At 41.9% G+C, this 22,194-nt stretch overlaps 1 protein-coding gene across 10 annotated transcripts in view; it reads right to left on the bottom strand.

Annotated features, from left to right (window-relative positions):
- The window catches only part of SRGAP2 (SLIT-ROBO Rho GTPase activating protein 2), a 243,238-nt gene that overhangs the window by 219,550 nt on the left and 1,494 nt on the right, over positions 1–22,194 (bottom strand). For all 10 annotated transcript variants that reach the window (XM_045841327.1, XM_045841328.1, XM_045841330.1 and 7 more), the window contains exon 2: positions 21,127–21,732. In XM_045841327.1, the coding sequence (XP_045697283.1) occupies positions 21,127–21,193 (67 nt within the window). In that variant the 5' untranslated portion in view covers positions 21,194–21,732. The remainder of the gene's footprint in view (positions 1–21,126; positions 21,733–22,194) is intronic.

Genomic DNA, 22,194 nt, shown 5'->3' with positions numbered 1-22,194 from the left:
AGGTTCCTACCCCACCCAGCTGTCAGCTTGTTGGAAAATGGAAATAGGCAGAAGAGTTTTAATGAGTTGTTAATGATTTAAGTATTCACAGTGATAGGCTTGCAAGATAAGACAAAAGGGACCTAAGAGCAGTGAAACCAAATCAAACCAAGAACACATTCAACAGTGGGGAATGCAATTACACAACCTTGGCACAAAGTTAGGACGCTTCCAAAATAGAACTAAGACTGGAAGATCCTATGGTCTAGCCTTCTGCCTCCACTCAGAAGCACCCCCCAACTCACGCCCTTCTGAAAAAAAAGGTGTATCTGATTCCTTTTTAAACTCCCCTAAGCAGAGTATTCAACAGTCTTCCTTTGTTGTTTTATACTACTGCTCCATGAACAGCTGGCTTCTGCCTAATGTCAATCCTACCTTTCAACTGCTTACTGAGGACAGGACTAAACTTGAGTTGTTTCCTATAAAGTACAATGGTCAACACTAAGATCATCTATTTGAAGGAAAACTGGTTTTAAGCAGATTAATAAGCTCCATGCTTATAGGTTCTCATTTTCTTTTTTTTTTCTTTTTCTTTTTTTTTTTGGTTCTCATTTTCTAAAACACCCCCAACAAGGTAAGATGTTAGCAATGATCCCCTTAGCTAGTTTACAAGAAAAATCACCTTAAAAAGAAAGAAAAAAAAAAGAACCCCAGTAGAATCACTTTGCTAAGGAAATGACAGACACATGCCATACTTTTGTACATTTTTGCAAACAGATTTTATTTTCTTTATCCAAATTTACCTAACTTTGGAGTTTGCAACACCAAAATAGATATATAAGAAGGTCCTCCAATTTCCCACTCTCAGCTCCAAAATAAATCAGTCATTTTAACAGTAAGTCAAGACACTTAAATTGCTGATAAATAAGAATAATTCCAGGTTATGGTTAAGATGGCTTTTCAAACACCTGTTAAACACCCAGCACTATAGTCACTATGTCAATACCAGTGGCAGATACAAAAGAAGTATAAAATAGAGTTCCTGCCCTGGCTGGTGTAGCTCAGTGGATAGTGTTGGACTGCGAACCAAAGGGTTGCCAGTGTGAATCCCAGTCAGAGCACATGCTTGGGTTGTGGACTAGGTCCCCAACTGGGGGTATGTGAGAGGCAACCACACACTGATGTTTCTCTCTCTCTCTTCCTCCTTCCCTTCCCCTCTCTAAAAATAAATGAATAAAATCTTTTTTAAAAAGAAAATAAATAAAATAGAGTTCCTGTCATCCATACCTAACAATCTAGGAACAGCCCTCAATTAATTCACCAATGGAGTATGTTGCGTAATGAGCATAATGAGAATACTTGTAAGTCATCGAAGTTCAAACACATTTTACCATAAAAGCTATGCTATGGTGCTTCGGTTCTCAGGCTGACAGAAAATCAACTTAGCCCATAATAAAATTGAAATATCAAGTATGTGCAAATGAAACATGATATAGAAAACTGGTAACACTTCTAGATCTGACACATATATGGTGTTTTGTTAGCCTCAAAGAGTTCTTCAATATACACACGTACACTTCACCATGACACTGTGCACTTGTAGTTTTACCTGGTAATATTTTCAACAGGTGAGGAAACTGAAGCACAGAGAGCCTGGAAACTCCTTCAAAGTCACATAGCTAACTACGTGGTAACAGGAGTCCAACGTTGGCCTTGTGACTCCAAATCCCATTCTTCCATCAGTTTAAAGCTCAGTAAGAAACAGGTACGGAGTGTTTTCTTTTGCTCTGTTGTTTAAGACTAGTACCCGAGAAAGGAATTTCATTTGAGAAAAATGAGGAGGTAAATAGAAACTTTCAGTGATTCAAAAGAGGCTTTGGGGCACTTTCTGAAGCTCCCAGCATTGACAGCCCTGGTGCTTTACTGCCTTTATTTCACTGAGAGCCTGTGGAGGGGCCCTGCCTCCTTTCAGGCTTGTCACCAGTGCTTTCCAAGTTCATCTGCCATGATTAAGGTTTGTTGGAAAAGAGTGTTTGGTTTGGGTTTAAAGAGATCTCCTTGATAACTGGGTAAGCACTGGAAAAGAGAAGAGAAGGAGGAAGTGTGATGAAGAAGAAAAATGTGTGTAAGAAGGACTGCCCAGGGTAGAATTAACTGAGTTTGAGTTGCAAGCCTTGACGGAAGGCAAAGAGGGACAGAGGCTGAGGGAGGGCACTATTCCATCAGACACCATAGGGAACAGTGCTGAGTTAGCCCTCATCACTGTGCCACCAAGCCTAGGCAGCTCGAAGGAGCAGGCATCAGCAGCCATAATCCAGCTACACATAAATATTATGGTCTCCCCTCACAGTGAGGGTCTACAGTGGAGAAGTCAACTATAAAATTCACAGGTGACAATACAAATAATCACATCTACACCTTCTACAAAAAGCCCTCTAACAGAGTAAGAGTGCAAAGAGTTTCATTCATGCATTCATCCAATAACCCAAAAAACATTTACCATGTGCCAAGCAGCACACTAGATACCAAAAAAACAAACATAAACAGACAGAGTTCCTGCCTTCGAAGAGTTCACAGTTCAGGAGGTGAGAAAGATGCATAAATAAATAAGTACAAAATCACACAACTGATATGAATTTATTTAGTTAAATATGACCACAGCATTGGCACAGTACGCTTCAAGCATAAACAAATCCCAATAGGTCCCCCAACATGTTCTACTTGGCACACTTGCTATTTATCTATCATTTAGCCATCCAATATACAGAGGCCCACACTAATACTCAGGCCAAATCTATGTTATTAATCACATATTTGCCAGCTAAGTCACTTCTCTGGTGTCTACCCTGCCCAGGTCACTGTTCTGTTTCCAAGGGGGAAGAATGTGTGTGTGTGTATAAATCTCGCCCAAATTGTGTAAGAGCAACCTGAACTTGGGGTGGTGCAAAAGGGGTTCACCATAACATGGCATGTCATTTCAAGTATGGCCCAGAAAGCAACCGGTGATTCACTCTAACACCCTTATGTCAATGTTATATAGGTCAAAACTCATTAAAACAAATTCCAAGAGACTGTCCACCTTCCTCTGTTGCAGCAAGTAAAATCTTAATTTGTATTTGTTGGACTGTATAATTTACAAAACAGATGCACAAGCATCATATCAGTTAATCAACACAGCAACCCCTACTTACAGGGATTATTTGTTCGTTTTATACCTAAGAGGCTGAGGCCAGGAGAGGTTAGTGATTTACCCAGGGCCATGCAGTTAATGAGAAGGGTCAGAGCTGGGACTAGTCCATAAGCCTGCTGACCTCCAGTTGGGTGTTTTTTTCCTTCCAAATTGCTGCTTAAAATTCCTACCACAACTATGGGTGATCTTTGTTACTCAGAAAGAAAGTAAAAGGAGGAGGATAGTAATTCCTATAGTCTCCTTGGACCCAACACGTTGGATAAGAAGTAAATAGACCATTCTGCTTAAACAGAAAAAACACTAAAAAGTCAAAGTCTTTTGACTTTTGACAGACTGGCACATATCACCTCCAAAGACTTGGTTCAAGTGCCAATGTCTAAAATATATTTTTCCTAGAAACAGCCTTAGCCTGATCCCCTCTCAACAAATCCCACATCACAATCTCTAATCAAGCCCTCAATCACAGATCTCACCATCCTCAAATTATTCAAATGAAGGTGATTAGGCACTCCTACCTCCACACCTCGAAACAGCACCAGCACCACCCAGTCATGTTTTGCTGAACTCAGCCTCTCCCACACAGAACTTGTTCTTGAGCCAGCCAGCTCTTTGTTAACCAGGAGAGTTCAGGTTAGGCCTTGGGGAGGGCCTGACCTGCCTTTTCTGTAATCCACAGTCTGATGCTCTCAAGAAGTGGCCTCCAACAGAATCTCAGAGCAGGAGACAGGCTTATCAGAGGAGAGCAGAGCAGCTCAGAACTCAAGTGTTCCCTCTCTTAGCTTAGCCATGCTCATCCCCTACAGGGTGTGGGGAGAGAAAATGCTACCAATTCCAAACACAAACATTAAGTCTTCAAGAGAGAACACCTCTCAAACTGAAATGCAAAGAAGCTGCAAATGAGGTCAGGTATTTGGCATATACACAATGTATCATCTATTTCCATTTCTCTGAAATATCCCCCATTTAGAAGAAAGGCAAACGACAGATTTAATGAAAGTGGGGTTGGAGAAGTGAGGAAGGGATGTCACTGTCACTTGCCAGATGTAATTCCTCCTTGAATGGAACTGTCACCTCAAACTGAGGATGTCCAAAATAACATTCATTCTCTCTCTCATCAAGTGCTGTATCTCCTTCTGCCTTCCCTATGTCTACTTCTGCTATTGCCTCCATGGTTCTCCCTGCCTGCCAAGCTGGAAACCTCAGGCATTCCTGACTGTGACCTGGCCCCTGGCTCCCACACCCAACTCGGCAGTTCATCTTCCCACCCTAGTAACGTCTCTTGACTGCTCTGTGGTAAAGCATGGTATCAAGGGTAAAAGGACAACCAGGCTTTGGAATCAAACAGATGTAGGCCTCCGTCACCACTCTTACCACAGGTCGCCTGTCACCTTGGATCATCTGTCTGAGCACAGGTTTCTAGTTCAGTAAATGGAGAACCACACTTCCCTCATTGGTGGCTCTAAGAATTGGTCACATTTAGCAACATATTTGTAGCACGCACCTCAGGGCCTGGCACAGACTAGTGAGGGCAGGAGCAGGCCTCATTTCCCAGCCTGGAGCAACGAGAGAGTCTCTCTGAAGCGTGACTTCATCACGTCACTCTTCAGCTCAGACTGCCTCCATTGTTCTCCACTGCCTCAGCAGAGCCCAACTCTGGCTGACCTTCAAGATCATCAAAAACCATCCAGTGTGATCTCCCGCCTCTGTCTCTGACTCCGCCTCTCCAGCCAGGGTCCACTCACTCAGCAAACGTTTACTGGGTACTGACCAAATGTAAACAGGGTGCTTGATGCTGTGAACGTTGAAATGAAAGGCTGCCCACCACCCTCAAAGAACTCACAAGCGCCTTTCTGGAAGGGACTGTGCATCTGGGGGAAGGGACATGGGGGAGGTGAAGGTGGATAAGACCACCATTGTATTACAGTGTAGGAAGTGATGCAGGAGTGGTAAGCACCGTGGGGGCTGTGGGAACACCACTGAGGAAAGTGCACACACGGCCTCTGTTCTTTGCTCCTACACTCAGCCAAGTCCTACTCTGTTAAGTCAAGGTCTTATTCATTCTGGCCCACACCTCTCCCATCTCTGAATTCCTCGAGTTCTTATCAACACTGCTCATTTTCAGTCAACCTCCAGCTGATGTCATTCCTTGTATTGCTGTGGGTTGAATTTTTTCTCTTACTTTTTGTATATGTTGGCTGCTTTTCTCCACTGGTTCACAGGATCAGAGGAGACAGACTAGACTCTAGACAACTCTAAATATTCTATGGAACCTACATAATTATTCATGGCATAGGTGGTATATTTGGAACCACTGACAATCACAAAATAATGTATTTACTTAACTTTAACAAACACACTCCCCACTCACTGCTAGGTCCTGACTTTAGCATGGCTTACTCTTTTCTATTTTTCAAGTCCAACTAAAGACTAGAGACAAGACTCCCAGTTTTCTCTGAAAATATTCTAAAATTTTTAAAAATCTGTCATTTTTAAACCTATAAAAAAATTTCAAGGGTAAGTTCTTCAAGTAACATGGTAGGTGGACACCCAATGTAGTAAACACAAAAGCACAGCTGCTCTGGTTGGAGCTGGGCGACAGCCTAGTGCCACCCACCTCATCAGGGGAACATTCACCTCGCCACCAACGGCCCAACACACATCCCAGGTGACACCCATCCCATGTATGCAGTTAACACCCCTGCAGCATGCTGGAGAGGCCATCCTGCCCACAGACATGTGGGAACGGGAAACCTGACACGTGCAAATGTGACAATACGAATCAACAGATAGGGTGGGGGAGCTGGACCCCCTCAATCAGTGCAACTACAACAAATGGTTAGCAATATGGAATATAAAATAAAGCTAAATCCCTACCTCACACCATTTATAAAAATAAATTCCTCAGTTATTCTAGGCAGATATGTGAGAAGCAAAATTTTAGAAGAAAATCACAGGAGAATATCCTTACGATTTTGGGATAGAAAAAGCCATCTTGTGTGTGTGTGTGTGTGTATTTAAATAAGTACAAACAATAAAGGAAAAGCTAGATGGATTTGATGTATTAAAATTTAAAATTTCATATACATCAAAGAATCCAATAAAGAGTAAAAAGATAAGCCAACCCTAGAAGAAGGTATTTGCATCCTATATTATCGACAAAGGATGAGTAACCAGAATATACAAGAAACACCAACACATCAATTATTATAATAATGATGATAATAATAATAATAGACAACCTAAAAGAGATGTCTTTAGGTTGCAAGTCTAGATTATACCTCATATTCTTCCAGAGCTTGAAGGACAGAACACAGTGAAACATTGTCTTGTCCTACTTACACATGTTTATATTTTATTAGCATTTATAAAATCTGTTACCATATATTATCTCAGTTTATTTATACAACCACCCTGGAATGTAGGCAGAAGACATCACTTCCTAATGAGAAGCAAAACCTAGATTTTCAACCTTCTAATCCACAATCTTTCCATTAAAAAAAATTTAACTCCACTTTTTTAAAAACCCTTGTTCACATAAAAATCTGTACATGAATATTCAGAGCAGCTTTATCCATAATAGCCAAAAACTGGAAACAACCCAGCTGTCCTTTGATGGGTAAATGGTCAACAAACTGTGGTACATCCATACCATGGAATACTATTCAGCAACAAAAAGGAACAAACTAGTAATAAACACAAACCTGGATGAATCTCCAGAGAATTATGCTGAGTAAAAAAAAAAAAAAAGCCAATCCTAAAAGGCTATATACTATGTGATTCCATTTAGGTAATATTCTTGAAATGACAAGATTGTAGATATGGAGAACTATTGCAGGAGTGAAGGACTAAGGTGAGATAAGTGGGTGAAGTGGGGGGACAAAGACTTAAAGGGCAACATGAGGGATCCCTGTAGGGATGGCACTGTTCAGTATTTTGGCTGTATCCATGTCAATGTCCTGCTTGTGACACTGTACTGTAGTTTTATAAGATATTAATCATTGAGGGAAATTAAGTAATGATTTTTGCAATCTCTCTGTATTATTTCTTATAATGACTGACTGTGAATATATAATTATCTCAAATAAAATATTTTTTAAAAGGCCTGAAATCACCCTGCCCTGTTGTAGTACCATTCTGAATGAGATAACACATGAAAAAGACACTTCACGGATTTCCAGGTGCTCTATAAATGCCAGTGGGCAGTCACACCTTCCTCCACTCTCCCTCCACAACCAGCCTCATCAACATTGTCAAATTATTCTCTCATCTATTGGACCTTCTACTCCCCTCTGCGGTGGTCCTCCCCTGTACTTATATAATCTGTTCATCCTTCTGAACAGGCTGTTACTTAGCTCTATTTGCCCACTGTCTAGCCCAATAAGAAGCACATAGAAGTGGTAAATAAAAGGGTGATGGGTGGAAATTAGCTCATGATTTTCTTTTTCAATATGAAGTGTCTCAACACTGGTGGAAGTGAGGAGGGGAGTGAACTAGGATGAGGAATACCCCAGCAGCCATGAGCCCATACCCTGAAAGTCTCATCAATTACCTCCTCCTTCCCTGAGCCACTGAAAACCCAAGTGAAGCAAAGACCTGTACAGAGGATGTGGCAAAAGCAGCAAAAACATGAGTTCAATTCGTCAGGCCTCCTTTTTTTATCCTATTTTAAGCTCTGCAAATGAAGGAATTGACCAGTTATAGTTTGGGTCCCTGGAACAAGATATAAAGGTAGGTTATAGCATACTCCTCTGGAACAGATTTTAAAGGATAGTTGACAGCCCTTTTCCTAAAATGATTAGACTGAGGAATTACCTGGGGCAGAGGGAACTGTTGCACAGAAGAATGTACTAACTGATCTGTCAGGGTCTCTCAAAAACTTCACACTGTCTGCCTGGGCAAACATGTGGCTCCTGGGGTGGGGAGGGGATTCCCACACTCTGAAAACAATGCTAGCTCCTCACTCCTCCAAACAGTCTTCCAGCATTAAAAAAGAAAGAAGGAGGGAAGGAAGGAAGGGAGGAAGGAAGGAAGGATGGAAGGAAAGAAGGGAGGGAGGGAGGGGAAGGGAAAGGGGAAAAAAAGAACACGCGGGTGCTTTGCTGCGCCTCATTTTATCGGATAATTTTTCAAATTCTTACTCAATTACATATCACTCTCTTATCTGCAGTCTCCACAGGCCAAATAACCCTGCTTTCACATCATGCCCACTGAGCCTGCTGAACACAAGGATCCCACCCAAGTAATTCCAACTCTCATAAACATGAGATCGTTTTACATTAAGTTTTGTAACAGTGTGTGCGCATGTGTGTACGCACACGCACATGCCCGCAAGAACCCACAAGTGCCTTTTCTTCTAGGAGGAGTGAGGAGATTTGAGGCAACAGGTTAAAAACTTGAGAAGTTTCTGGTTTTGCCTAGATAATGATTAACTCTTTTTGATGCTGAATCTAGAAGATCTGGCATTTCTGGACTGGCAGTCCTGCTCCCTGGCCAAAGAGCCAAAGAAAGCTCAGCACACATTGACTCAGAAGGAAATAACTGGCACCAACTGGTTTCGAGCTTTTACAGTGGGAGCGCTACTGGAGTTTTAAGGAGCACTAGGTATTTTAAAATTGTGTTATTACTGGCCTGAGAAATCTCCAGATCAAGAACCTCATTAATCAAAGCAACAGATATCATCTACCCAAAGTGCTTCAGTGTTTCGTTTCAAATTGCTGACAGCAAAGAGTTGAGATAACTTACATCACCACAAATCACTGAATAAATAAGAGATCAAGAGATAAAACACCATTGACTCCAAGGAAGTTTAAAACACAAAGCCTACTAATACATTTAAAGGTGAAACCATAAACCAGGGGTAGGAGAGAACAGCAGGAAGAACCTTCGATATTTCTTCTCTAACTTCTATTTTTCCCTCAAAATATGTAAAAAGGTGGAAGAATTGTATAACATTATATAGCTAGTTCTCCATTACCCTACAGGCCTCCTCCCTCTCTCCCTATGAATGACATTTTTTAAATGCTGTAATGATAAAAATATGAGCTGTCATTATTATTAATAGCACTCATTTTAAAACAACAGACTGTTACCTAGGCTATTCATTAGGTGAAAAAAAAAATGTGAACACATTTCAACTCTGGATTACAGCATACCACATCAACAATCCACAAAAGAAATCCCCGAGCTGACAAAGGACCTAACATATGAAGAGGAGTTTAAGAGGCAAGAGGCCATCCTTCACCCTAGGAGAGCCTGAAGACACTTCCCCTACAGCCCAGATGTCCAGATGAACTCTACACGGGTCCCACATCCATACCACCTCCCCCTAAGTTTGTCCAGCTGTCAGAGATTAAAGCTTTCCACTTCTATCACCCAACTTCCTTTTTCTTTTGAATTCAAGTACTGCACACAACAACATAAATGTTTATTATACCACAAGATACACAAGTTTCACCTCTGAACCACAAAAATGGAGGAGGAAAACCATACACACCAGTAACAGCAGAGAATTTCCACATTTGTAGGTCTCTGAGCTTACTGCAAATCCAAAGTTTAACATATATATGAGGTCTGTCCTGAAAAATCCAAGCCATTGCTAATATGACAAGAACAGTTTGCGCAACACCAATGTAAACCGGCAACCAAGGAGAGTGGACTAAAATGCACATGCGTGAGCAGTGAGGACTTCACTGTACTAGTAAGTGAGGGCAGTAGATGCTGCTGAGTGAGCATGTGTACTGTGTGGCCATTGCACTCAAAGTGACTGAGCAAGTAGAGCTATAAATCTGCATCAAATTTTGCGTTAAGCTTAAACATTTTTCCATGGAAACTATTCAGATGATTCAGAAAGCTGCAGCTATGGGCACCTGGTGATTGGCAGCCTCATCACAATAACCAGTACGCCTGCTCATGCATCACGTCTCATGCAGAGTTTTTTGGTGAAACATCAAATCACCCAGGTAACTCAGCCCCCCACAGCCAAGATTTGGTGTTCTGCAACTTCTGGCTTTTCCCACAACTAAAATCACCTTTGAAAGGTTAGAGAGATCAGGCTGTCGATGAGATTCAGGAATACAACAAACGGGCAGCTGATGGTGACTTGGGAGAACTGTGTGAGGTCCCAAGATGCCTACTTTGAAGGGGACTGAGTCACCATTATCCTATGTATAATATCTCTTATATCTTCTTCAATAAATGTCTCTATTTTTCATATTACATGGCTGAATACCTTCTGGACAGACTTCATATATCTTGATTAAAGCACTGAATTGTCCCTAGTAATCGAGTCACATATCCAATTCTAGGCCCATCAAGTAACTATACCTCCCCTTGATTTTTCTAACTGTGATGCACCTCTTCCTATGGTGATCAGTGACACTAACCAAGTTTCATTTCAACTCTCTCCAGGACAGCTGCCAATCTGCTACCCCTGGGGCCACCCTCTGGAAGTGTGCAGCAGTCACACGGACATGGCAAGCCCTGAGACTGGGGAGTGTGTCCTTCAGAGAATACAACATATTTTGTATAATACTTACAAGTGCGCCTGCTTACTAGGGAAACAAATGTCATTTTCAATAGGTGCAACATTGTCATCTTCAGTATTTTCAATGAGCAAAACTCATAAACCACGAAAACTGGGAGGACCTTGTAAATTTTTTGATTTAACCCCTAAGCTCCTAGATGAAAAAATCAAGGCCTAGACAGGTCAAGTAGGTATGTACCAGGAAGGCATTTAAAACACTGTATTAATTTCTTTATGCATCAAGCTAATAGGAAATGAAAACGATCAGCCTAATGTATATAGCATTTTATAGTTACAAAGGACTCTGAAATATATTCTTTCATTTGAGATTAACAGTGTTAAGTCAGCCTGGACTCATACTCCATCTTTATCACTTACTAGCCATGTGTGTTGGAGTAAGTTGTTTAACCTTCCTGTGCCTCCCCTGTAAAATTGGCATTACAGTAGTAGCTACCTCACAGGGCTATTGGGAGATCCACAAGTTATATGTAAAGTGTTTAAAGCAGAGCTTAGACTTAAGGAACACCTAGTAAATACTAGCCATCATGATCATCCTTATTAGCCAGGACTAAGAATTGTCCCCATTTTATAGACGAGCTGAGTTATACCCCCCTCTTGCCAAATCACAACTGTAAATGGCAAAGCCAAATTAGAACCCGAGCTTTCTGCCTCCAAATCCAGCGCTCTCTCCTTTGGAGCCATTCTATCTGTGTAGAACCCTGCAGTTCAATTTGGAGCAAAAATATTGCTCCAAAATAGGTACCTCAGTCAAGAACCCACCCTAACAAGCAGCTTACTCATCTGACAAGACCTGGCCAAATACCCAACCGACAATAAATACATACATAAAGCGTAGGGCAAAAGTAAGTTTACAATTGTTTGTATGGAAAATAATACAATAGTTAATGAATAACAATACAAGAATAAAGTCTGTGTTTCGAGTAGTCACAACTATAAACCTACTGTGTCACTCTGTATACACACACACACATACACATACATACAAGAAAAAGACTAGTGGGAAAAGGGAACAGATCTCTAAGGGGTTTAAATGTTTGAAGAAATACTTGTTAACTATATAGAAACAGGATGTATTTCTTAAAGCTCATAGCATGACATGTCGTGGCCAGCACATGCTCGAATCCCTTTGTTTTCTGTGCTTTGTCTTCCTGTGGAGCCCGGCCACCCAGCCATCCACGGCTGTCACCCTGGGAGAAGCACTCAGCCCCTGCCCACCATGCTGTCTATGATTTGAAAAGCAGAATCTGGGTTCAGATAGCAAAGACAAGGTCCCAATTTTCCCAGTTTTCACAGGGCCCCTGCCCACAAATTGGTGCATTTGTAAAAGAAAAGTTAAAAAAAACACAAAAAAAGACTGCTTTCTGCCTAACACACTCTCTGTAGGCATTCTAAAATACCCACAGAGGTATACTTCCCAGCTATTTTTCCTTCCTAACAAATATATATTTCAATTTCAGAACACTCACACACAATGCTGAAATGGAGTCAAGGCTACTTAATACCAAATGACTTGAAAAACAAGGAGGAAGAGTTTTCCTGTTTGTCCCTTTGAACACTTCCTCCCATTTACCATGGAGCATGCAGCTGCTTCTGACGAGGCAGGAGCTTTCTCCAAACCCATGCTGACAACAGTTCCTTTTCCAGTTCAACTCTGTTTTAACTGCTGGACAAAAAAGACTTAAAACGTTCTCAACTTTTACACTTCAAATAGCTGTTTAAAATGATAAATAAATCCAGGACAAATGTAAAATGTGTTTTTCAATTATAGGAAACCTTACTTTTGTTTTAACTCTTTGAAATTTCAGAGTTAATTTTTTTCTTGGTTTCCAAGGAGAGAGACATAATTGAAGGAATTTGATCAACTCAATTACAGCTTTAGGGGATTCTAAAGAGGCAGTGGGAGAGTAAATAAGGAAAAACACCTCCCACTGGGGAGCCTCCACATGCTATATAGTTTGTACCTGTCCTTGCACAGTGACACTATTCACAATGTTTGATCCACTTTAAATTCCAAATCAAATCAACATAAGGAGAAGCCTTCTCATTGGAGTAGGGAAGGAATGCAGGAGCATGGCATCAAGGCACTGTCACATCCAACTTCAACTCAGAAAGCATTTATATTCAATTTATAAGCATTTTAGTACTTACTATGTGTCAGAAGCTGGACACATGGAAATGACAGGTCTGTCTCCAAGATGGCTCAGTAAGTTGTAAACAAAGAGATGTAAATGAAAAGATTACAATGTAATGTGATGAGTGCAATAATATAAGTAAGCGCAAGGACACTGCTGAGGAGATGCTGAGGGTGCATGCATTAACCTGGTGCAGAAAGCAAGGGGGGATGCTGAGGAATCCTGCACAGGGTCACTGTGTGGAGAGTAGGGATAGGCAGAGAAGACTTCATGGAGATGGGTGGTAGCACCTAAACTGGACTTTAAAGGATGAATAAGTGTTTTCTAGGTTCAAGGAAAAGAACCCACTGCAAAGAGAAGACGCAGCACGAAAAAGCATGAAGCATGAAACAACAAAACATGGTAAGGAAACTAGAGGCAGTACCATACTTTATGATATTATAAAATGTGAGCAGGATAAGTAGTAAGTAATGGGTATAAAGCCTTTTATGCTATGACCTTAAAGTAAATTTGTTTCTTCCAAAAAAATCACTTTGGGGCTTTGCCCAAGATATATTATCAAGATCAAATTAAGAAACTATTTCTAAAAACATTTGTAGTAGCACAGATCATTCATTTATGCATTCATCATTACAGCCAGTATTTATTTACTAAGAGCCACTAATTAGGCTACAATACTGTTGTAGACATGTCTCCTCTCTGAAGAAACTCCCATAATATAAGCTACTTACTTACCATTTAATATTTGCCCTACACTGAACTAGCATTTTATGTGTTTGCAATAAACCGGCAAGGCAGGTCTTACTCACGTCACAGAAAATGAAGCACGGAAGATAAGATGGGTGACTTGAGCCAGGCCATAGAGAAAGAAGGTGATGTTGACAAGATTCCACCTGAGGGCTGGTTTCAAAGTTACGTTCTTTGCATTGCATTACACAACCTCAAAACACTCCTACCAGAAGTCCAGTAGAAGGGAGAAGACTGACAGACAAACATTTAAATTTTAAGGCAGTATAAGATCAATGCCATAGTGCTGTGTGAGTGAACTAGAGAGAAGGGTCATTTCTGGTCAGAGTGACCAAGGAAGGCATCTAAACAAAACCTGGCTTTATTGGAATGGTGGAATTTCAGTAGGTATAGATGTGGCGCTGGGTATGATGTGGTGCTGTCCATGAACAGCACTTAGAATTCAGACTCTGATGACAGCCGTTCTCATTCTTGTACCATTACTCACCAGCTGCAGCCCTGAATCTCCTATATCTCACTTTCTTCATCAGAAAAATGGGATAATAGCAGTAATTCCTCCTGGAGTTGGTATAGGGATTAGGAATTAATCTATAGTGTGTAACGTATTTAGTATAATGCCTAGTACACAGTAAGCCCCAAACAGCAAAATGTTAGCTAATATAGTACAACAAATGAATTGAAAGAATGGCAAATAGTTCAGATAGGTCTCCGATCCTCTTAAAGTAAAAAGAGAGACATGGTTAAAATGATAAAATTGAGGCCAAGATTGAGAACCAAGTTAAAATCCACCTGAGAAGTTGGTCTCTGTGCAGCAGGTAATATGGAACCAATCATCAAAGGAAAGAAACTATATTCATAATATTCTGAGATCTCCCATGGGAGCCCCCAGCCCCTCCCTTCGGCATCTGGCTCACTTACGACCCCTTCAAAAGAGGCATGAGACCCTAGGGACTGGTTCAAGCCAGGCCTATGGGAAAACAGATACTGTCAAATTCTAGCACATCCAAGACTTTTTTTCTTTCTCCACTTATACTATTGCCCTCCCTCCTAAACACATAGTAATGACTACAACATAATTACGAACCCAACTTTCCAGGGAGACTATCTTTATTCACAAAGGTTAAATAAATTTTCCAGGAATCAACATGGGTAGCTTGAATCACTATTTATTACTTTTTAAAATTTGATAATATCTAGCTTTTACTTATTTTTAAGCTAAAGTCATTTCTATAATGTGGTTATTATATTATAATTAACACATTATAATGAAGAAAATTTTGATTGTGATAGTTTCATGAGTGTTTAACATGTCAAAATTGATCAAATGTATTCCTTAAACATAAGCTGTTTATTATGTCAGTTAAACATTAATAAAGCTTTTAAAAATATAGTAAAATATTAGTAATTCATGAAATTGTTTAAAAATATGAAATTATTATTAACATATAATGCTCATATTATGAACATAAATACATATTCATAAAATAAAAATATGAATGCATATATTAAATCTCAGCTCTAAAAATTTATGACAAGTGATTAAAGATGTATATGCAGGCTAATAAAACTTTGATGTAAAGGACATTTTTTAAAAATAGGGATATACCCATGTTCATAACAACATTATTTGCAATTCCCAAAAGGTGGAAGCAACCCAGGTGTCCACGGACAAATGAAAGAAAAAACAAAATGTATTCTATATATGCAACGGTCTTAAAAAAAGAAAGGAAATTCTGATAAATGCTACATGAATAAACCTTGAAGATCTTATAGTAAGTGAAATTAGCTGGTCACAAAAAGACAAATACTGTATGGCTCCACTTTTATGAGGTTCCTAAAGTAGTCAAATAGAGCCTGGGGGGCTGGGGGGGTCGTGGTGGAGGGTTATTGTTCCATGGGTACAGAGTTTCAACTTTGCCAAATGAAAGTTGGTAGTGACAGTTGGAAAACTGTGTGTATGTACTAAATGCCACTGAATGTAAGAACGATTAAGATGCTAAATTTTATGTGGTATATTTTTTCAATACAATTAGAGAGACACGAAAGCACCTACATATTATTGTAGAAATCAATAAAGGTGTCCTTTTTGTCACTTGAATAAAACCTTTTTAAGTGCTCTCATTATTTATATTTGAAACAAACAACTTCTGAAGTAACTTTCCCAGATTCCCCAAAAGGCCAATTCAATAGCTGACACCAGATTAAAATTATTCACTTGAATTTTATTAGAAGTCTACATACTGACTTTTTCCTTGCAACATGACATTATATTTTCCTAACAAAGCCCTCAGAGGTCTAGAGTATAAGGTAAGCATTTCCCCATGAAGAAAACCTGTCTTCTGAACAGGTGCCTTACAGGTGCCACGCCAGCCCACATGTATCTGGAACGAACAGTGGGAGTTTATGAGTCAGGGGCTGGGCACCTGCCGATTTTAAAGGGTGTGGACTCTACATATCAGGGCCAGGTCAGATTCTGCAAACTTCAGAGCAGAGAAATGATCAGGGCTTGTCCAGGCTTTCCTCCTGTGTGGTGTTTGTCAATGTGGCTGGCCATAGCTAACAACCTGATGGACTTCTCCAAAGGAAATTTCAGTTCCATTCCCATTTTCCAAAAGAATACCTAAAGTTGGAAAAGCTGAGGACTTTTTAGAAACGGTGTCCTCAAAACACCGTTTCTAATCATTGCTGCTTTGTACAGCACACAGCATCCCCAGCTCCTTGCCTACCTCCTTCCTCCAGGGTCCTTCAACTCTGAGATACAAAAGACCTGAATTTTTCCAAGAGCTTCGTTTTCTTCCAGGAGTTCACCTGACTGCAGAGTTCTATTTTCCCTGAGCAAAGGAAGAGGAGCCTTCAATCATCTCACAGGAAAATGATAGCATCTGCTTGGGGATTCCAATGAGATATTTTACTGCAGCTTTTCACAAACTGATTATATTTAAAGCTCCCTTGGGGAGTGGGGGCTGGGAGGAAAAAAGCTTCAGAGAAGACCTTTGTTGGCATGAGTGAAGAATTGCTGAGACCTCCCAAGGGAACAAGTTGTTTAAACACCAGCAATCCACATTCCCAAATGCATGTGCACACACAATATGTCTAGAGTTTTAAATTTCACCCCCTGCTCTGAACAGGTCCTGAAAGGGTTAAACTGTTCCAGGCAAAGGCCTGAGGCTTTTCTATCAAAATGCTCCAGATGGAAATTAAAAAATTTCACTTCTCAGCTCTGGTGCACACCCACCATTCTTCTTAGACACTTTAAAAAAAAAAAAAAAAGACAAGACCCCTAATGTTCTGCAAAAAGAGAATCTGACTGCTCAGCACACAGGGCCATTCTGTTTCAGATGATTCCTCCTGGAATACTTGAATAAACTGTCAATCTCAAGCTTTCCTGGGGACTATAAAAACTCAAGGCATGGAAAGAGTAAAGGAAAAGGGGACTTGAATAAAGACAGGACAATAGCTGGGACTGTATGCAGTGATATGAACCCACCTAAATATCACTCAGATGATCGCCTCTGGCAACCACGCACCTTACCACCTTCCACTGCACCCATTCCAAAAGAAGCGAACAGGGTAGAGGCCAAGAGGCCTTAGGTTATGACCATGAATCTGACCAGGGTTGTCAGGAATTTCCAGAGATTAATGTATATGAAAGAGCTTTGTAAATGGAAAAGAGCCATGTATAAGCACTAAGAATATTATTGCTGTCAAGTCAGACATTGAGAAGCATGAACTTTCGAAGGAATCTGAACACCCACAAACCAGAAACAATGGTGGTTTTGAAGAAGGCAGCTACAAAGCAGTCAAAGCTCCTCATAAAACCACATGGCGTAGGGTTGAGTCTGCAGCCTCAAAAGTCCTCCAGGGCACATGCAAGCAGGTGGTTTAAAGGGAGGAAAAAAAACAAGGGACAGACAGGAACCCACAAAGTCCATTTAGAGTCCTCTTGATTCAAGCCACCTGACTGAAGAGCAGGACCCAGGACTCTGGTCAGACACATAGAGAATACCAGCCAGTGATTAGACAGTTTACCTGTTCATTTCACAGGTCTATAGCAGCGATTTTCGACCAGTGTGCTGCAAGAATTTTTAAAGCCTAAATCAATACCTGACTATTTAGTCAGGGTCACTGATCCCTTTTCCCTTACTTAAGCAGTCAAATAAAAAAATGACAACAGCCAACACAACAGTAGCTGTCCAGTGTGAATGAATCAAAATCACACCTATTCTTTTTGTCAGATCAGCAAAAATAAATAAATAAATGTTTTGGTGTGCCACAAAATTTTAGTACTTAGTTTATGTATGCCATGGGATAAAAAAGGCTGAAAATCTCTGGTCTAGAGGGTTTAAGTGACTGGTCCAAGATACATTCACTATTACTGGAGAAATTTACTAGAACTTCAGTTTCATTCCTAGATTTGTTTCCTATCATTTAACAGCTGGCACTTTGGGAATGAATAGGCAACACAACCTTACAGGTCAGCAAGAGGGAAGGTTAGGTAACAGAGAAGCAGACTGTGCTACCATTGAGCACTTACAAGTGCCAGATACTATGCTAAGTGATTTTTACGTACTACCTCATAGAATCCTAACAACTACCTTAGCAAAAGCACATTATTTTCCAGATTAGGAAACTGAGACTCAAACAAGTCCCGTAACTGGCCCAAGGTTGAAAAGGCACACAAGTGGCAGAACTGAGATTTAAACCTGGATCCCTTAGACTCAAAAAAAAATTGTGCTCTTAACCACCAGAACAAAACAGCAATTTTCTTTGTTATCTTGGCATCTGTAAGAGAAGACTAGCAATGCTAGGAACCCCAGGTAACACATAAAAAGGTGAAAGTCATAATTCTGACAAGAGCTTCCAGCTAATGGAGGAGCAAAGCTAACCCAACCCAAGTCCTTTGTCTCCTAGGTCTATGCTCTTTTGCAGAGACCATGGGCTCTAAAATGTAAGCTCCAAGTGGAAGGGGATTTTGTCTTTTTGACTGCTACATCACCACTCCCAGAACACAGAGAAGCCACTCTATAGTTGATGAATAAAGCAATGAAGTCAATCTGCTATGTGACCTTGGGGGGGAGGGGTGGCTTCCTACCCTCCCTAAGCCTGTTTCTTCATGCAACAAATACAAAATGAGAATTATGTTGATATGAGAATTAAATAAGACAATACTTATAAAACACCTGGGGCAGGCTGGAACATAATGGGCACCCAAAATGTAATCTTTTATTATCATATTACTACTATTATTCGCTGATAAATTTTAGCTTTCTAAGGAATTTTTCCCTCTACTGTGGTCAGATAATGTTTCATAATAAACATGAATAGAATAGAATAGAATAGAATAGAATAGAATAGAACAGAACAGAATAAAGAATTGGGAGTTCAGAATAGAATAAAGAATTGGGTAACCTGCTTCTAGTTTCAGATCTTCCACCGCCTAGCTGCATGACCTTGAACAAGACTCTTAATATTTCTGTACTCTCCTCAGCTATAAAATGAGGGTCTAAACCATTCAGTTTCATAAACATTTATTGGGCACCTTCTCTGAGTAAGACATCATACTCAACCACCTATACAATCTATGAACAGTGTCAATGGGAAAATATCAGAGCAAAGCAAAACAGCCCTGTGCTGTGGCAAGGTGAAAGAGAAATCCCAAGTAGCCAACTACCTCAATGACCAGTGTTTGTAAATACACAAAGTGTTTAATTTTGAGACACTCGTGAGAAATCCTTCACCATTAAGGAATTGGCAGATATAGTCCTATTAACACGTATTAGTCCCTGAACCTTCCAAAAAAGGAACATGTAAAATTATTTTGCACTTAGTCAAATGGCGTGCTACTGTAGAGAAATCTGGGAAAGTCAAAGTTATTCACACTTCCTATAGCAACAATTAAGAATAGGATGTGTTAAAAAAAGAAAAAGAAGAAGAAGAATGCCATATCTGGTTAAAACTGCAGTGGGAGGTGGGGGGGCTTCCAGGAGCAGAATGCAATGCATCTGGACAGGACACGGAGGTAGTGGCCTATTATTTACAAAAACAGGCCTGGATTATGAACAGTGACAAGAGGCCAAGACCTCAATTATAACTCACAACCACACCTCTCCCAAGCCCAATTCAACTGAAGGTATCAATCAGTCAACTTCCCCATCTTCTGTAAGAAACCCACCAATATTTGCAGCCAAGTGGATCAAAGGTCCCCTGGCACCTCCAGCACTGACCAAGCTAATGACATTAAAAAGATCCCACAGGCACAATAGGTACTTCAAACTACCTTCCAACCTTCTAAGAGATAAGACAGCTGCCCATTTCAAACTCTAACTCTGCCCCTACCCCAGATAATCATTAGAGGGGTAACATGGCCCTTCCCAAGTCTTCTATGATAGAAAAAGGTCTCCTAGCATTGGTGCAGGGAAAGGAGGGGCCCCTCCCTCTGTACTCTGAAACAAAGGAAAACCCAGAGCTCCAACCATGTGGTGTAACAGTCAAGGCCACCCACCTCTCCCACTCCCCAGCTGAGGAGGTCTCAAGAGGCTAGAGCCACATGACTCTTCCCAGTCATTGGCCTTGCACAAACACATGCTGGGGCTCTTAAACAGGCAGGAACCCCTTCTAGTAGAACTGCTGGTTTTAAAAAAAGGCTACCTGGAAAGGGGCTTTGATTCACATGCCAAGTCAGGCAGTCCACTGGATGTGAAGACAGGTCCTTTAGTTTCTCCGTCTCCACATTTATGCTTTACCCTTCACATTTTTTGCAAAGGTAAGTGAGTTGTTAAAAGCATGTATTCTGGATCAGAGAATGACCATGCAGAAGGGTTAAACAATAATGTCTTCCCATCCTCCACAATCAGCATCAACCAGCAACCCTAACATCCCAACTCCATTCACGTTTAGGTGAGGGCGGAGACCGGGTGTGAGAGACCTTATCCTCCCTGTTCCCTGATGGCTGGCTGAATGCAGGGCAACCAGAGACCAAGCTGGCATAAGGTTCACCTAAAGTAGCTACAGAGTTTGTGTTGAATGCCACCACAAATGTCTTGTCTGGATATAGTGCATCAGAAAAAAAAAACCATCTCTCCCAGGGCTCTCCAAAAGGTACATATTCTCAAGGTTACCTTTCTGTGTGTGGACTCTTCGACCTCTGGAATAAATTCCCTAACACCTGTCAGATTTCAGTAGTCCTTCAAGGAACCTGACTCAAACAACCAGAGGCAAATTGCCGCCTTTCTCTCACCAAGAACCTCCAGCCCCTCCCCCCACCCTATCCAGCTTGGGGGAAAGGGCTGACAAAATAATAGCCAGCCCTACAGAAACAAACCCTAAAGCTGACTCAGAAAATCCCTTTCCTGAGCCTGTAGCCCCTGGCACTGCCTGTCCCTCAGAGGCTCAGACCCACCTATGAAACCACCTCTGAGGTCAGCCAGCCCCACCTTCTCCACCCAAAGAAATGAATCTCCTGAAAATCAGGGTGGAAATACATGCCTCAATGGTCCAAAAAGCCTATGCATAATGCTATTTTTCCCAGCCCTTACCTTTGACCTGAGTATCGTACTCTGCTATGATCTCCTTATCCTTTTTGAATTTGGCTGGAGACGTCATGTTTTCCTTCTTTCTTCCAAATTCGAATTGTTAATTGATAGATCCACGAGAAAAATCCAACCACCGAAATCAATACCTCCAAGACCGCTTCTCCCCAGGGCAGAAGGGGCTCCCGCGGTGGTCTCCAGCGCTCCAGGGAGCGCGGGCTGCGGGCTGGGCAGGCGGCTACGGTGGGCACATGCAGCCGGTGGGTGCTGGGGCCGGGCGCGGCAGCTGGTTCCTGTGCTAGAGCCCGAGCAGCAGGCTCAGCATTAGCCGGGAGAACTGCAGGGCCAGGAGGCTGGCCTGGGGTCTGACATCAACGACACAAGCTGGGAGTGCAAGTCCTTCCGCACAACATGGTGTGGAGGGTGCGGGGGTGTGGACGCGCCCAGCTGTGTCCTCGGGAGGGAGTGGGTGCCTATCGGGGTGCCGGGGGAGGGTTGGGCGTGCTTCGCGGTTTTTTGTTGCACTGGCTCGAAGATGCCGCAAATCAAATCCCAAACGGGAGCCGCAGCAGCACGGACTGGATCGGAAGTCGTTTGCTCCGGTTCACTTGCCTGTAAATGCAGGGAAAAGGGGAGGGGGCGATCAGCCGTGGCCCAGATCCTAATCGCTGCAGGGGTGGGGTAGGGCACAGCGTTCCTAGCCGGGCCACGGCCCATTCATCACCGAGAAACGCCACCCAGCCGGGAGAGATCGGCGCTGCGACGTGGGGAAGCTCCCTCTAGATTTTGTTTTAAGGCTGAAAGACAACACTTTTGAGCAGCCGCCCGCGCTGGCTTCGGGTGGGGACTGCGGCGGGAACGCGGGGCTCCGGGTGGGGACTGCGGCACCTCGGCGGGCCTCTCGAGCCCCGTCAGCGCTGGGCAGCGGCCAGCCGTAGGGTGCCCTCACTGACCAGGCTCCGACTCGGCCCCTGACCCCCGGCGGGGCAACTCCCTGGACATCAAAGGGGATCAAAGCCGGGGAGGGACAAGCCACCCGGGCACAACTTTTCTTTCCCTCCTGCCCCTCCTCCC

Source organism: Phyllostomus hastatus, unplaced genomic scaffold, assembly GCF_019186645.2.
Source record: "Phyllostomus hastatus isolate PE091 unplaced genomic scaffold, TTU_PhHast_1.1 phas_contig_36, whole genome shotgun sequence".
In the NCBI taxonomy this organism is placed as follows: domain Eukaryota; kingdom Metazoa; phylum Chordata; class Mammalia; order Chiroptera; family Phyllostomidae; genus Phyllostomus; species Phyllostomus hastatus.
This window is presented reverse-complemented; position numbering and strand designations above follow the sequence as displayed.